At 39.2% G+C, this 15,758-nt stretch overlaps 1 protein-coding gene across 2 annotated transcripts in view; it reads right to left on the bottom strand.

Moving 5' to 3' along the window:
• The window catches only part of LOC114466877 (vitamin D3 receptor A), a 102,010-nt gene that overhangs the window by 23,457 nt on the left and 62,795 nt on the right, over positions 1–15,758 (bottom strand). For both annotated transcript variants that reach the window (XM_028452723.1, XM_028452724.1), the window contains 2 exons: positions 10,913–11,060; positions 8,760–8,890 (listed from right to left, as the gene is read on the bottom strand). In XM_028452723.1, coding sequence (XP_028308524.1) covers positions 8,760–8,890; positions 10,913–11,060 — 279 coding nt within the window. The remainder of the gene's footprint in view (positions 1–8,759; positions 8,891–10,912; positions 11,061–15,758) is intronic.

Raw genomic sequence — 15,758 nt, 5'->3', positions numbered from 1 at the left:
TGAAATGTTCTCGATGTTTTGTTATTTCGATATTAGTTTGTTTAACTTTGCAAGTTATTTACAAATATCAAACTCTGATTCATTATTTCTAGTTAGTACATGCAGTTTGGTACAATCTAGAAGATTCTGGACCTTGAGACGACTCATTTTACTATTGTTATTTTTGCTGTGATGGACAAAAAACACACAAAACAACAAAAACTAAAAATTAAAAATCAAAAAATGCAAAGCATACTGACAAAAATCAAACACAGAAACAGAAGAAAAATACACAAAATGACAACAAAAAACACTATTTTTTTTTTCATACTAAGATGATGGGAAATTACACAAAAAACAAAAACAGACATGGGTTGTTCATCCCTCAGTGGATCCACCACCCACAGGAGGAGGCAGAAGGTTCTGATAGCATTAGTTGCAGAAGTCTAATATTGGTCAATAAAAATAAAAGTAGCTAGTGCTCAGAAGAAAGTAAAAGCCACTGGGTCTTAAAGCAGAAGTAAGTAGCTTTTTCACCTTATCAAATTCTTCTCGTAGTCCCTGTGAGGGTAATACAAGTGTTTATGGGGTGATTGGGGGGTCTTTGGCCAAAAAAAACGCACTTGCAACTTTCCTGCCTCCAAACCGGTGGCAAGACGTACTGCTTTAGAGCAGCCCAATACAAACTAATGCTAGTTTATGACCAGCGCCGTGGCTGCACACTTATATCATGGTGGAGCAAACAAAAGAAAGGCAGAGAAGACCTTTGTCCGAGGAATGGAGCAACTCCATGCAGTGACAGCTCAGCAGCAACACACAGCAACCACGTACCATCGTCACGGCAACAGAAACGCACGCACACACAACCCAGCGCTCCATCTGGCACCACACACACAAATATCCATCCATCTATCTATCCATCCATCTATTTTCAGAACCGTTTTGTCAGCACACTAACATCACACATTTCCACACTCCCTTCCGTATTACTCCCACACATTTCATTGTCTCTCTTCCTCATACTGTTCACATGGAACTATATGTGTGAAAGCACCCTTAGTGTCACTGTTGTATTAGGATTTTTCAGTGATTGGTTGCTACTGTCTTGGGAGAGCAAAGGTGTGCATGTAGCTGTGGGGTGGGGCAGGCAGCGAGGGGTTCAGAGTGTTTACAACAGTGACATATTTTAGGGGGAGCACTAAGCGCTAGTTACTTAGTTCTGCTTTCAGAAAACGCCTGGTATTCCTCTCTTTTTTATATCTACTGTATATAGGTTGATAGAAAAACTTTTACTTTGTATGTCATTGTTTGAAACATGCCAATTAAATAATCATATACTGATTCATAAAAAGAGGGAATTGAATTCACATTAAACTGAGCATTTTGTGTAGATATGTGGATTTTCACTGATTGTACCCTGGGCTGCTACACCCAAGGTAACATTACATAACTGCATAGTGTGACTGAAGAGACAACAACATAGTCAACAACTACTACTAGCAACTTAAAAAGGCCTGTGAGTCACCGTGGCTGCTCGGCTAACCAGGATTGACGTTGGCCTTCATCTCCTTTAACCCGCTGTCATCAATTAGGCTTTGGCTGCTCTCCAGGGTTAAAATCCTTTCCTGGGCCAGGAACAGACTGCCTTAGAACTGCTCTTTGTGGCGAGGACATCTAAATATGCAGGAAATAACTCAATCCTGAATAAGCTTGGTTTGGTCAATGCTTGGGCAAAGAACGGCTATTTTGAGGGTCGGGACATGAGTGAACTGGTCAGTTTCTGGCCAACTTTGAGCTCTGGATGGCGTCATTAGGGCAGGAATCCACGAAAAACAACAGACCATCAAAAGGAACATCTTGACCACCCCACAGCATTTGGCAGCCCTGGAGCAATTTACCAAAAGAGAGCTTGGTGTTTGGAAGACGGCTGATTGGATGCGCTGATGTGGTGCCTGGCGTGGCTGAGAGGGACCAGAGGAAGGACAAACATTGAGTGTGCTGCTTTTGGTCAACACAGGAAACTCTACGACAAAGCACAGTGTCCCCTATGGTGAGGACCAGAGGATCACAGCAGGTTTACTCATTAACCAGTTACCCAAGCAGTTCAGAAACCACGAGGCTGCCAACACTTCGTATCACATTTAGCTGGATTTGATCTGTGGCCAGGATTTGGTGCTAATGGCCTGGGAGAGTCACGCTTAACAGTTTATCAGCACATCCAAAGGAAAGACGAAGAGTACAGTCACCCACACGGTCAGCTCTGCAAAACATTAACATTTATTTGAGTGGTATAATTATTTACAAGCACTATTATGCACCTGTGTAACTTATCTGATGGAACATATCAGTAACCCTGCAGCAATAAATCTGCAAAAGCTAACAGAAAACGCTGAGAGTTTATTTACATTTGTTTCACCTGCGTACAGAAATGCCAACAGGCATGAGAGATGAAGTTTTTAATTTGAAATGTTCCTATTACATCATAGGCAGCTGTTTGTTCACATACTCCTAAGTGTCAGCAGTGCACATCACTGCTTAAGGATTGCGACTTTATCTCTACTTTATCTATGTAACACAATTCATTATCTTCATCAGTAATGTAGCATGAAGGCCAGTGCAGGAGACTTTAACTGAGGTTTTATTTACTTTAACGGAGGCTTTATTTTATACACTTTGGTTGTTATGTTTAATGTGAAAATGAACAGATCTTTTAGATAAACTGTAAAAAAAAAAACCAAATTAAATAAATACATTTTTGTACTTTTCTTTTTCATTCGCTCTGCAGCAGATGCCTGCCTATCCAACATGCCTGTGGGCGGGACCTCAATCTAAAGGCTCAAACTTTTCAGGAGCTCTCCTGTGATTCTTATCCTTGTACAAATAACCACACACTCAAGGATACCAATACACATAAACATCCCAAGTGTGAAAACACTTGCACAAAAACACACACACACACACATGCCTTTTTCAGGGAGGTCCTTTCCTGGAATCGCTCTAAAACGCTGTCAAATAAGGACAGAGTTTACTACGAGCTCCGCTGGCACGGCTCGTGCAGGGCACACACATATACACTCACACACAAAAACACACAGTTTCAGTCTGACTAGTGACGTTTAGACAAAGCCACTACTTCACAGACAGACAAAAAGCCACAAAAATAGATCACAGTTCTTTAGCGGGGCTTAAAGCTTATCTCGTAAACATTAAGAAACACAAAGAGCTCCGAGGAATGCAAACATTTGCAATATGGAGCCAAACCCTGAGGAAGGCTCACTAACATGAAACATCGCTTTGAAGTAGCGACCAGAAAAACAAGAGTGTTCTTGTGACTGATTTCACGTATTTATTTAGTATAAGTACCCGTCACATCGCTAATTCAAACAAGAGACGGTTGGGATGAGAACATGAGAACCACATGGTATCTTCATGTGATAACCGCATGGAAATGTATGCACACAACTTTCATTTGACATGTTCATGTTGCCATACAGGCCTCCTTCTTAGGAGACATCACTGGTGACAGGTCATGAGATCAAACCACAAACATACAAAACAAAACAAAAACCACAAGCTAAACATAGGAAAGTTTCATAGCAACACATGTTTCTTCCTCTTTACAAGCTCCGACTTGCTGAACTATGTTCAACAACTTTGACTGAGTAAGACTCAAGGAGAACCAGTAAGAAAGAGCATCTTGGTTTAATAACTCTTCATCATGCCTTCTGGGTTTTGAAGAAACTTCATATTCTGTGAAAGCACATCACTGACATGTCCGTCAGAAAAGTCTTTAGGCTACGACTGAGTAGTTTCTAGTTTTAAGCCCCGGTGAGATGAGAGCTGGCAGTCTCACAAATGTCTTTCAATCTTCAGGTGTAAACCATTTTCTGGCCAAGTACACATTTTTCTGAAAACTCCTGATACATCTTGAGATTTTCTGAATATGGGTTATGAAATACAAATATATGATTTATCCTAAAGCCTAAACCTAAGAATAAAGGGTGGCTACTTTTCCCATTTCTTCCCTAACTGTCTACTTCTCACACTCTTCTCTGCACTCCCTCTTTCCATTAGTGCAAACGGACTCCAGTGCCTCCTCACTCACAAGTTATGCAGACAAAACATGTGACAGATGGAAAATGTTTTTATTAAAGGTTTGTGAATGACTAATCTTATCCACCATCTACAACAGCAGCATATAATACAATATGAAGAGCGTTAAAACTGCTGCTGCAACCCAGACTGAAGTCAGTCCAGGCTCCTCCCATCAAATACTGTAAGTCATGCAACAGAACTTATTCACTCACACATGCTGTCCCTTAGGAGAGGAAAAGTAAAAAAGTAGCTTTTAATAAACATTCCTGAGTGGAATTCATCACCAGCGACTTTGAGCCACAATTGTCTTTCTAGTAAAACTTTTGAGAATTTATTTAAAAATATGCAGTTTATCGTTATTGCTATTTTGAGGAAAAACAGAGAATTTTTTTCTTTCATACCAAGCCCTATCTTCACACATATAGGGGTCAGTGTTTTTTTTTTTTAAGGTAAGACACAGTAAAGATTTAAGCAATATGCAACCCATCACATGAATGCACTTCAGATGATCCATCAAAAGCTGAATAATAAAAGTTTGTTACTAATTTGTGTCAGAAATGTCTTTGAAGTAATATACAGTAGTGTGAAAAAGTGTTTGCAGATCGTCAAACAAATTTAAACATTAGTCAAAGATATTACAAGTAAACAAAATGCAGTTTTTAAATGAAGGGTTTTAATAATGAGGAAGAAAAAAATCCAAAGCTACATGGTCCTCTGTGAAAAAGTGTTTGCCCCCTAAACCTCATAACCGGTTGGGCCACCCGCAGCATTATTATTGCAATCAAGCATTTGCGATTACTTGTAATGAGTCTTTTACAATGCTGTGGAGGAATTTTGGCCCACTCATCTTTGCAGAATTGTTGTAATTCAGCCACAATGGAGGGTTTTCAAGCATGAACCGCCTTTTTAAGATCATGCCACAGCATCTCAATAGGATTGAGGTCAGGACTTTGACTAGGCCACTCCAAAGTCTTCATTTCGTTTTTCTTCAGCCATTCAGAGGTGGACTTGCTGGTGTGTTTTGGATCATTGTCATGCTCGAGAACCCAAGTTTGCTTCAGCTTGAGGTCACGAACAGATGGTCGGATGTTCTCCTTCAGGATTTTTTGGTAAACAGCAGAATTCATGCTTCCATTTATCACAGCAAGTCTTCCAGGACCTGAAGCAGCAAAACAGCCCCGGACCATCACACTGCCACCACCATATTCTATTGTTGGTATGATGTTCATTTTCTGAAATGTGGTGTTATTTTAACGCCAGATGTAATGGGACACAGACCTTCCAAAAAGTTCAACTTTTGTCTAGTCAGTCCACAGGATATTTTCCCAAATATTTTGGGAATCATCAAGATGTTTTCTGGCAAAAATAAGACGAGCCTTAATGTTCTTTTTGCTTTTGGCCATTTTTGTTCAGTCTTTTTCTTATGATGGAGTCATGAACAATGACCTTAACTGAAGCAAGTGATGCCTGCAGTTCTATAGATGTTGTTGTGGGGTCTTTTATCACCTCTTGGATGAGTCGTCGCTGAGCTCTTGGGGTAATTTTGGTCGGCCAGTCACTCCTGGGAAAGATCCCCACTGTTCCGTGTTTTCGCCATTTGTGGATAAAGGCCCTCACTGTGGTTCGCTGGAGTCCCAAAGCTTTAGAAATGGCTTTATAACCTGCTCCAGACTGATAGATTTTTTCTCATTTGTTCCTGAATGTCTTTGGATCTCGACATGATGTCTATAGTTTTTGAGGATTTTTTGGTTTATTTCACTTTGTCAGGTAGGTCCTATTTAAGTGATTTATAGATTGAAAACAGGTGTGCACTAATCAGGACTGGGTGTGGCTACAGAAATTGAACTCAAGTGTCATCAACCACAGTGATGTTTTAACAGGAGCTGGGGGGCAAACACTTATTCAGACAGGGCCATGTAGCTTTGGATTTGTTTCTTCCTCATTAATAAAACCCTTCATTTAAAAACTGCATTTTGTGTTTACTTGTGTTATCTTTGACTAATGTTTAATAATCTGAAACATGTAAGTGTGGACAGCATGCAAAAAAAGTAAGAAATCAGGAAGGGGGCAAACACTTTTTCACACTACTGTAAATCACACATAATATCCCTTCTTATGTGGGCATTTTGAAGATTTTAGCCACTCAGCATTCACTAGGAGTACACTGTGAATACACGGAATTCATGATACAATGTAATACATGATGTTGGTTTCACTGTTAAATTCTATAAATGTGTTATTTATTATACAATTATTAAAAAGTTTTTCGTGGCTAGTAAAGGAGGAACGTGTAATTTCCTATTCAAGATTTCAGAAGTGGTCGTTTAAAAATGAAACTATTGCATGAATAAGAGAAATAGAATTCAAGTAATAACTTAAATATTTCCACCTTTTTCAAGTTACTAATTATATTTCCCTCAGACTTAAAAGCAAATAAAATGGTGAAATTTCAGAAATTAAACTGGTAGCCCTTGGGATTATTATCATGTACCTGTACAGCATATTGAAACTGCAAGTTACTTACTTGCAGTTTCAATATGCTGTGGAGGGATGTATTCAAAATAATAAAATAAACAACCACGGGAACATTACAACCATTGAAGCGAAATGGTGATGGCAAAAGGAGAAAAAAAATCCATGATCTCTACCTCAAATGCTATGTGCACAGCCTTGTGGACCAGTCATAGTTCTGCACTATGCTGGGTAAGTTTTTTAATATTATTTTGTTCGTATCCTCCTTAAGCTATAAAAGTGTTACCACAGCTAATGGAGATCTTGATCTTAATAAAACAAACTGTTACATTAGCTATAGCTAGCTGAACCTACAGGTGACCCAAGGCTAAAAAGATAGTAGCTATTAACACTGCTAAGTGGTAACAAAGCCTGTTAATATACATTGGGACACGTGTATGCTTCAGGACGATGTTGACTGAAATATTGATAGTAATATAGTAATATGATAGTTGCTAATAACTGTATACCCCAGTCGTCGCCGTCGTCACCAACAATATATATATTTTTATTTTTAAATTTTTTGCTCCAACAAAATGAAGTTATAAGATAGTCACAGGTATCTGATTGGTTAACTTGATAAATACCTCATCTGGGATGCTCGCCACCTAATTGTTCGATACAATTTTGAATGAGTTGAGCTACAATGTAGTAGCTTCTTGGAGTAATTTTCAATACAAAAGGAGGACTTTAAAGGTGATATACAACCCCAAAGCATCTAAAAATGGAGGACAGCAAAAGTAAATGTACCTTGCTTTCTTTATAATTATTTAGACTCACAGTGACAATACACACTAATACTGTATAAGTCTCCCTTTTTCTCTCTCTAACTGTCAAATTGGCTTATGGTGGATATTTGTGATAAATGTGGGGGATACTACCAGTGAGATTGAATCATCATACAAACACAGTCCAAATGTGAATGAAATACAACATAATCACATGTCTTTTTGAATGAGACAGCCATTGTTCACAATGACTACAGCCCCCTCCTTTACTGCTCGTTTCCCTTCTCCATTGAATCCTCGTCTATTGCTCTCTTTCCATCATATCCTACTGGTTATGGTTATGCTAATGGCCAACTGTTGGAGGGACTTCCTTCTTATAAGTTACACAGCAGTCTTTCCCTTCATATGTAAATGAGAACCATGGGGAACAATGTGATAATCCACGAACACACAGGATAAAGACATCCTACCATAGCTAACTAGTCCTTCTGGTGACAAGCTGGTCATTTACCATTAACAAGAGGCAAAATAAGGAATCCTTGTATTACACCCAGTTTGACTACTGTATGCATAACCAAGAGGATTAGGAGCCAACAATGTCAATTAGTCACTTGTCACACAACACTCGGCTCTTTTAGCACAATTAAGATGAATGACTGTACTTTGATTCCCACTGGCGACAGTTTGTGCTTTGATTAGAACCATCATCATCTGCAGCTTGTGTTTGATTCAAGCTCGAGTTTGCCATATGGTGCCTTTGCCGCATGCATATCCAACCACTGAATGTCTCCTCTCTGCAAATTAGATCGGCTTTCAACAAACTATTGGTTCCACTGGCTGCCGTTCCCTCTAGATGACTTTATTCATTAGTTTGAAACCAGTTAAATAAGACAAACAGGTTAACTACCAAGCAACGGCACCTGAGGGACAGTTACAAGGTTGTATTGCCAGGTGGATTACACTAATGATCAGTCATTTGAACTTTTGGTCTGTATACTGTAATGTTTTTTTGTTTTTTTTCCCCCCCCTATCTTTTTTCTTTTGAATTTCAACAAATTTTTCTTATTATGGAAAATTATCTTGTACACACAGTATAAAGTCTTGATATACTGATATTCTTGTCAATTTAAAATCTGTAAAAAAAAAAAACAAAAAAACAACAACAGGATTGTGCAACACCCAAATCTCACACAAATGGTATAAAGTGTGCAAGCTTGATGACGTTAAACCATTTCATATATAAAATGCAGGGTTTAATTAAACGGGGGTGTCGGGTGACCCAAAGAAAAGTAGGTCATTAATTAATCCACCGTTTTTTCAGGACACAGCTGCCAACCATCACAGCAGGCCTTCATGAATTCCAGTCAAAACAAGCAAATCAACAGCTCAACATTTACGTCCATCTCAAGCCGCGGCTGTGTGAGCGGTAAGAAGAGGTCTACGTACACTCTTTCATCATGCCAATGTCGATGCAGCGTTTGAGCCGACAGGCCTGGCAGTGGCGGCGGTTGTCCTTGGTGATGGTGCAGCTCCCGTTGAAGGGACAGGTGAAGGAGGCTTTGCGTTTCATGCTTCGCCTACAGGAGAAGAGTCAACCTGTTACTAACACGGACGAGATTTGTTCTCTGGTAATTGTTTAAGTTGATGCCACCAATGCAGTGGAGCCTTGGTTATCATTTAAGCCCAGACAGGGGACGATTTCACACAAATAGTGTTTGGTCTGCTTCTACCAACCAAAATGTATTTCCTTTGACACTCTTCTTCACTTGCCCTGGCAAAGTGAGAGCATGCAAGTTCAGGTTACTAACAAGTTAAACCTGATTCAGTGCCATTGTACAAAGCTATAGGAATACTTTTCTGAAGAACGTCAAAATGGTGACACAATTTGATTTTAATTTTAAACTGGCAGAAATTGTCAATCTATGTTTCTGCTTCCAATTTGCAAAGTGGCACTTATTGCACTTTAAATAGAAAAAAAAATATTATTATTGGTGTTATTTGTTGTCTTAGCCAGAATTTCTATAACTATGTTCTGAGTCAGTCAAATAAAAGCATGGTAAATTTTAAACTTCCTGTTAATCTTTTCCCTTTCCAGAAATATCATAAAGTATCGTAACATTATCATGGGTCCAATATGATATATTGTCCCACCTTTAATTATAGTGTTAATTACTGCGTATGTGTTAGGGCTGGGCGATATATCGAGATTCAAGATATATTGAGTTTTATATTGAAATTACATATATATATATATTTATTTTTTTAAATACGTGTTTTAGGAGTCGCTGCTTTCACTACTTCATAAAACAGCTTAAAAAGCCCATTTCGATGATTACCGAGTGCGTTCCTAATCCAGCTCTACCACTAAACAAGCCACACTACAGAACTCACTCACATGTGCTGTCCTTTATAGGTTAAAAAGGCAAAAGTGACTCATATTGGGCAGCTGTTTAACCCAGAATTGTCTTTCTGGGTAGACTTTATTTGAATTAAATTTATCAAGATTTATATCGTATATCAACATTTCGAGAAAAAAATATGGAGATGTGAGTATCGCCCAGCCCTACTATGTATGTGCTTATGTAGAGTTCAGTGTAGTTTAAACCAAGTTTCTCTTTTCTTTATATTAAGTGCAGTGTGACATCCTCTTCATTCTCAGCAGTCTTTAAAAGAAAACTCATGACTTGAACATTAAAAAAAATAACAACTTCAAGACTCCATGAATTCTGTTTCGCATTCTCCAGATTTTTCTTTTAAGTTAAAAGATTATTTGTGACCTACTGTAATTTTTTTTGAAGTGTCAAAGTAAAGCAAACTAAGTGAAGATGTGAATTTTCATCAGGTAGTATCTATTTGATTTCAATTTCCCAATAGGACATAAAAGAAAATAAATTTCTAGCAACCACAGTAGAGTTTAAAAAACATATTTTACATATTCACATTATATTACAAAGCTGGTTCTCTTTTTATCCAAATCTTATTAAGTTGGTTAAATAACAGTACTGAAGTTTGACAGTTTCCTTTAAGATGTTTCACCTTTTAAGACATCAAAAGGTTATTCTATGACATACATTAAATCAAATACTAGAAATAAATTATATGTGAAACTTGATTATTCATTTATCCATCTCATTCTATGCAGAGTTTAAAGGTGCCTGAGACAAGCTGACTCAGGGCGTATTACACTTTCGATTAATTTCTGTGCATAAAGTGCATAAGGGAGAAATAAGTCACGTGGAAAAGGAAAAAAAAAAAAAGTCAGAGACACCACTAAATAATGCATGTTTTTCTGAAAGCATGTGCATGCAGCCATACAGAAACAGACCATACCTCAACAACAGAGTGTGAAGACAACAGGCAATCTAACAAAGCTTACAGCAGCACGTGCTGGTAAAACATGCTTGAAAACTGAGAGAAAAAAACATTTTGAAAAAGAAATGGAAATATTTTTTAATTTAAAAACAAAATCTTCAAAAAAACAAAAAGAAGCAATTCAATATTAGGGAATTTACAGAAAATGTAGAACTTTTAACCAAATGGAATGAAGTGTGGAGGAATCGTAATGAAGGTGATTGCATCTCTAAGTGCACGACACCCACCTGAAGAAGCCTTTGCAGCCCTCGCAGGTCATGGCGTTAAAGTGGAAACCGGTGGCTTTGTCTCCACACACGCCACAGATCCTCGGTACGTTGCGGTCAAACTCATCTGGCCCCACCACTGACGTCGTCACCGTCATGGGCTCCATCACTGTAGAAAAAAAGGCAAAAGAGAAAGAGGCGAACCTTGAAACGTCAACATCCCAAAGACATGTTTGTAAATAAACTTCACCAACCAAATTTTAAGCCTCACAAATAGTCAACGTTCCAGCTCCTGGGTTGTGTGTGTGTGTGTGTGAGTGTGTGTGCAGGGAGGTGAGTATTACCCTCAACTTATATAAACTGGTGCTAGGCTATTAACATATGTAGCAAAAGGCAGTGGCAGGCACACTCTGAATTATGCAGCTGGTTTGGCCAGCCCACACGATTTACCAAAGAACACAAAAAAATACAAATGCATGGGAAAAAACAAAAGATGGATGTTTAAAAGGTGACAATAAATTCTAAATTCTGGCATAAAGAAGTTGCTTTTATGTTCGCTTACCTAATAATGACAAAACACTTAAATATTTCATTCAACCAGAATAAAATACATGAAGAGGGTTTTCCTCACTCTTGTTGTTAGACTTTTATACCTGGTATGCATATACTATTATACATAACAATTAGGGAGGAGGCAATATACAGGTACAACTCATGACAACGATACAGGATGATTATTTGGAAAAAAAGCATACTTGTATGTAGTCTGGGTATAACCTTTTCAACTCATGTAAATATGACATAAACAATAGCATAAATAAGGCAATAGCTAGAATTGTAATATCAGAGAATCAGAAGCAACATTGTCTCCATAGTTCAAAAATAAACTCTGAGGAAAGTATGATGAAATACGATGTAAAGGTAGCTTTATCCATCATGGGATTCAAGCCAATCTACTATATTATCCTCATAAATCTAAGCTTAGATAACATATTATTACCGTACTTAAAATGTAGAACAACAGATGACAAGGTTGTGCAGCTGGAAATCAGACAGTCAATGGTTGGTGTTTTCTGTATCCAGTTATGCTTACATAAAGAGCAAAGAGCCTGCTGACAGAAAAACACAGCGGAGAGAGGGGTCAGGTCAGGTGAAGACGACTAAATGAGGACAAAGAGGAGGGTGGTGTGGGGGGTGCTGCACGCGGTAAACTTAGGCACGGCAGGAGTCACGTGCGCTGCAGAATATAGATGGTGGGTAAATGACACGCAACAAAGTAGGACTCTGATTATGTCAAACAAGGACAAAGAGATAGGGAGGAAACGTCAGCCAAGCGCAATGGATGGTTATGGAGGCAACACACAGTCACCGTCCATTAAACCTTATTACATCCTTCTCACATCGGTTCCCAGGAGCTTTCTAGCTCGGAAGCATTGCCCCTGCTCAATCCATTCATGCTTCAGTGCTACTAGAATTTACTTAATGTATGTTGACCGGCCATTTCTGCTTGGCCTGTGTTTGCACACGCACACACACACACACAGCTTTGTTTATCAGTGTGACCACGTGTGAGTAATGAAATAATTGGCAACATCGTGTCAAACAATGACAAACCTGTGGATTCATAAGCTGTGTTTGATTATAGCCGTTTCATGAGGTTCCTAACAGCTAGCTCCACCATTGTTTCACTTTGAAGCACATAATTATAAATCCTGAACCATTAAACAAAGGCTTGACTATTTTTTTTTTATACCTCAGCTTAGACCACAGTAGACAAAGTAAAAAACCAAAACATTACATTTGATCATTAATCTTTAAACTATATATTTATAAAAGTTATCATTGCACAAGCTTTTTTTTCCTTGTTCCAATTATTTATTTCATTAGTGTCTCCATCTGTCAGCACTCAGCTGTCATGTCACCGGTAACTTACCGGTAAGGCTGTGTAATATGTGAAGATATGATAACATATATACACAGATAAAACAGAGCAGTCAAATCTACAGCTATCGCTGATCATGTGAACAGTTTGAGAAAACAGAGATTAGTGAAATAAATGAATGATGTGGGAGAAATACAGAAGTTAGTGAGGAAATGTGACGTGTTAGTTTGTGTGCTGACAAAGCGGCTCAGAAAATGGATGGATGGATGGATGGAAATTTGTGTGTGTTGCTGCTGGAGCACTGGATTGTGATAGTATGCTCGTGCCTGTTATTGTGAAGGCGCTGTCTGGTCGTGGATGCTTTCTCACATGATTAAAGACCGCACCATGTTTCGCTTGAGCTGAACCGAGACCTACATTTTTCAGAGGAACAGTGTTTGTTTGTTTGCTCCACACCAGAATTCCAGTGACCTTTCACATATCGCAAAAAGAGCGGAGTATCCGAGGAAGCGAAGCATGGTGCAGAGCAAAGAGGCATGTGTGAAAGCACCCTTATTAAACCTCGGTGTAACTAATTAAACATGTACAAAGAAAGGATTCAATTAATCAAATGAGTAAGTTAACTTACTCAGTGCCATTGATGAGATAACTTGTCATTTTAAATCCAAACGCTCAGTGCCATTGACAAGATAACTTGTAATTCGCGTTTTTTCACGGGGATTACTAGAAAACACCCTGGCGGAGGTCCCTCATCAATATCTAAGCTGTGGGGTGTTGTAGTGACCAACTGTGCCCTGAAGATGGCAGCAGTACACCTTTAGATGAGAGATTAGCCACTGATGCTACCCAGCAAAGGAGGAAGAAGCAGGAACGTGTGAGATTATGGCACTACAGAGTGATATTGTGATGTATCCAGCAGCTCACAGCTCCACATAATAACACAGAACATGTGTGGACATGAGTAGATTATTGATAATGTTGCAATGGTGAGATAAAACCATCAACTAACCAGGCCATCGATGCGTGTATCTGAGCCAGATAGCAAAATAATAGGTGACATGTAGGAGGTAGCAGCGCACCTTTGGATGAGAGATCGTCCATGCTCAGCAGAGCTAAGAGGGAGAGGAGGAAAGGCGTTTACGAGACAGAAAATGGCGCTACGTACGAAAGTTGACGTTCCCAGCAGCGCAAAGCAGTGAATAGTGTGGCGATTGTGAAATAAAGTCAGATGTTAGAGTTGTCACTAAAGCAAAAAAAAAAATAGCTTTAAAGTCACTGACAGAGTTTTTTTTTTAGAAAAAGGCTTTTTTCTCAGCTTTTTGCTCTGTAAATGAAGATTTGTGTAAAACTTGCTCTATTCAACGGCTGATTACAGAAGAACAAAATGAGCCAGAAATATTTTTTTTTTTTTTTTTGATGAAAGTAGAGGCGTCAATCTTTCATAGTCAATCAATCAATCAATCAATCTTTTATTTGTATAGCGCCAAATCATAACCAATGGTATCTCAAGACACTTCACAGTAGAGCAGTCTTAAGGACGGACTCTTCATTTTATGGATACACACATATGCATATATACGTATATGCACATACATATGTATCCCACGCCCAACATGAATTCATCATGGCGGCAAGGAAAACCTTCTGTTATGCAGCAGGAACCTTGTGTGGATCCCATTCCTATGATGAACAGCCATCCACGTTATGCTGTGTTGGGTGTGTGCAGAGGAAAGGGTGGAGACAGAGTTGTTGAGACTCTGTAACTCCACACTAAGGATCCCACGGACCTGCAAGACAAAAGCCAGAAGGAGTACAGGAGCAAACACACAAGGGAAGAAGCAGACATAGAGGGAGTGTTTGAGAGAGGAATGGGACCCTCTCCGGTCCCTCTCTAACCTAAATGACCTCTCTCTTAACGCCCTCTCCAACCTCTCACCAACCGAGCATGCCTGACCTCCCCACCGGCAGTCTATGCCTATTGCATCTTAACTATGAGCTGGTTCCTAACTAAAAGCTTTACCAAAGAGGAATGTTTTGAGCCTAACCTTAAAGGTAGAGAGGGTGTCTACCCCCCGAACCGTGGTTGGTAGATGGTTCCAGAGAAGTGGGGCCTGATAACTGAAAGCTCTTCCTCCTATACTACTTTTAGAGACAAATGGAATAACGAGTAGTCCAGCATTTTGAGAGCGTAGTGTTCTGGGGGGATTGTATGGCACTACAAGCTCCTTGAGATAGACTGGTGCCTGTCCATTTAGGGCTTTATAAGTGAGAAGAAGAATCTTGAATTCTATTCTATATTTTATGGGAAGCCAATGCAGAGAGGCTAATACAGGAGTAATGTGATCTCTTCTCCTAGTTTTAGTCAGTACACGTGCTGCAGCATTTTGAACCAGCTGAAGTGTCTTAAGCAACTTGCTCGGGCAGCCTGCTAAAAGAGAATTACAATAATCCAGTCGAGAGGTAACAAAAGCATGGACTAGCTTTTCGACGTCGCCCTGAGACAGGATAGATCTGATTTTAGCAATGTTACGGAGATGAAAGAAGGCAGTTCTTGAAGTTTGTTTTATGTGAGAGTTGAAGGATAAATCCTGATCAAATAGAACCCCAAGGTTTCTAACAGTTGTGCTTCGTGCCAGAGTAATGCCATCTAGGGCAGTTAGGCTAGCATAGGTTTCTCTAAGGTGTCGTGGGCCCAGTACAATGACCTCAGTCTTGTCTGAGTTAAGAAGAAGAAAATTTTGATGCATCCAGGCCCTAATGTCCTTTAGACAGGCCTCACGTTTAGATAGCTGATTTGTCTCACCTGGCTTCATTGATACATACAGTTGGGTATCATCAGCATAGCAGTGAAAGTTAACAGAGTATTTTCTCATAACATTAACAAGGGGGATCATATAGATACAGAAGAGGATTGGACCTAGCACAGAGCCCTGAGGAACCCCGTAGCTTACTTTAGTGTACACAGAAGACCTATTATTCACGTGT

The sequence above is a fragment of the Gouania willdenowi genome, chromosome 7, assembly GCF_900634775.1.
Source record: "Gouania willdenowi chromosome 7, fGouWil2.1, whole genome shotgun sequence".
NCBI classification, from domain to species: domain Eukaryota; kingdom Metazoa; phylum Chordata; class Actinopteri; order Blenniiformes; family Gobiesocidae; genus Gouania; species Gouania willdenowi.
This window is presented reverse-complemented; position numbering and strand designations above follow the sequence as displayed.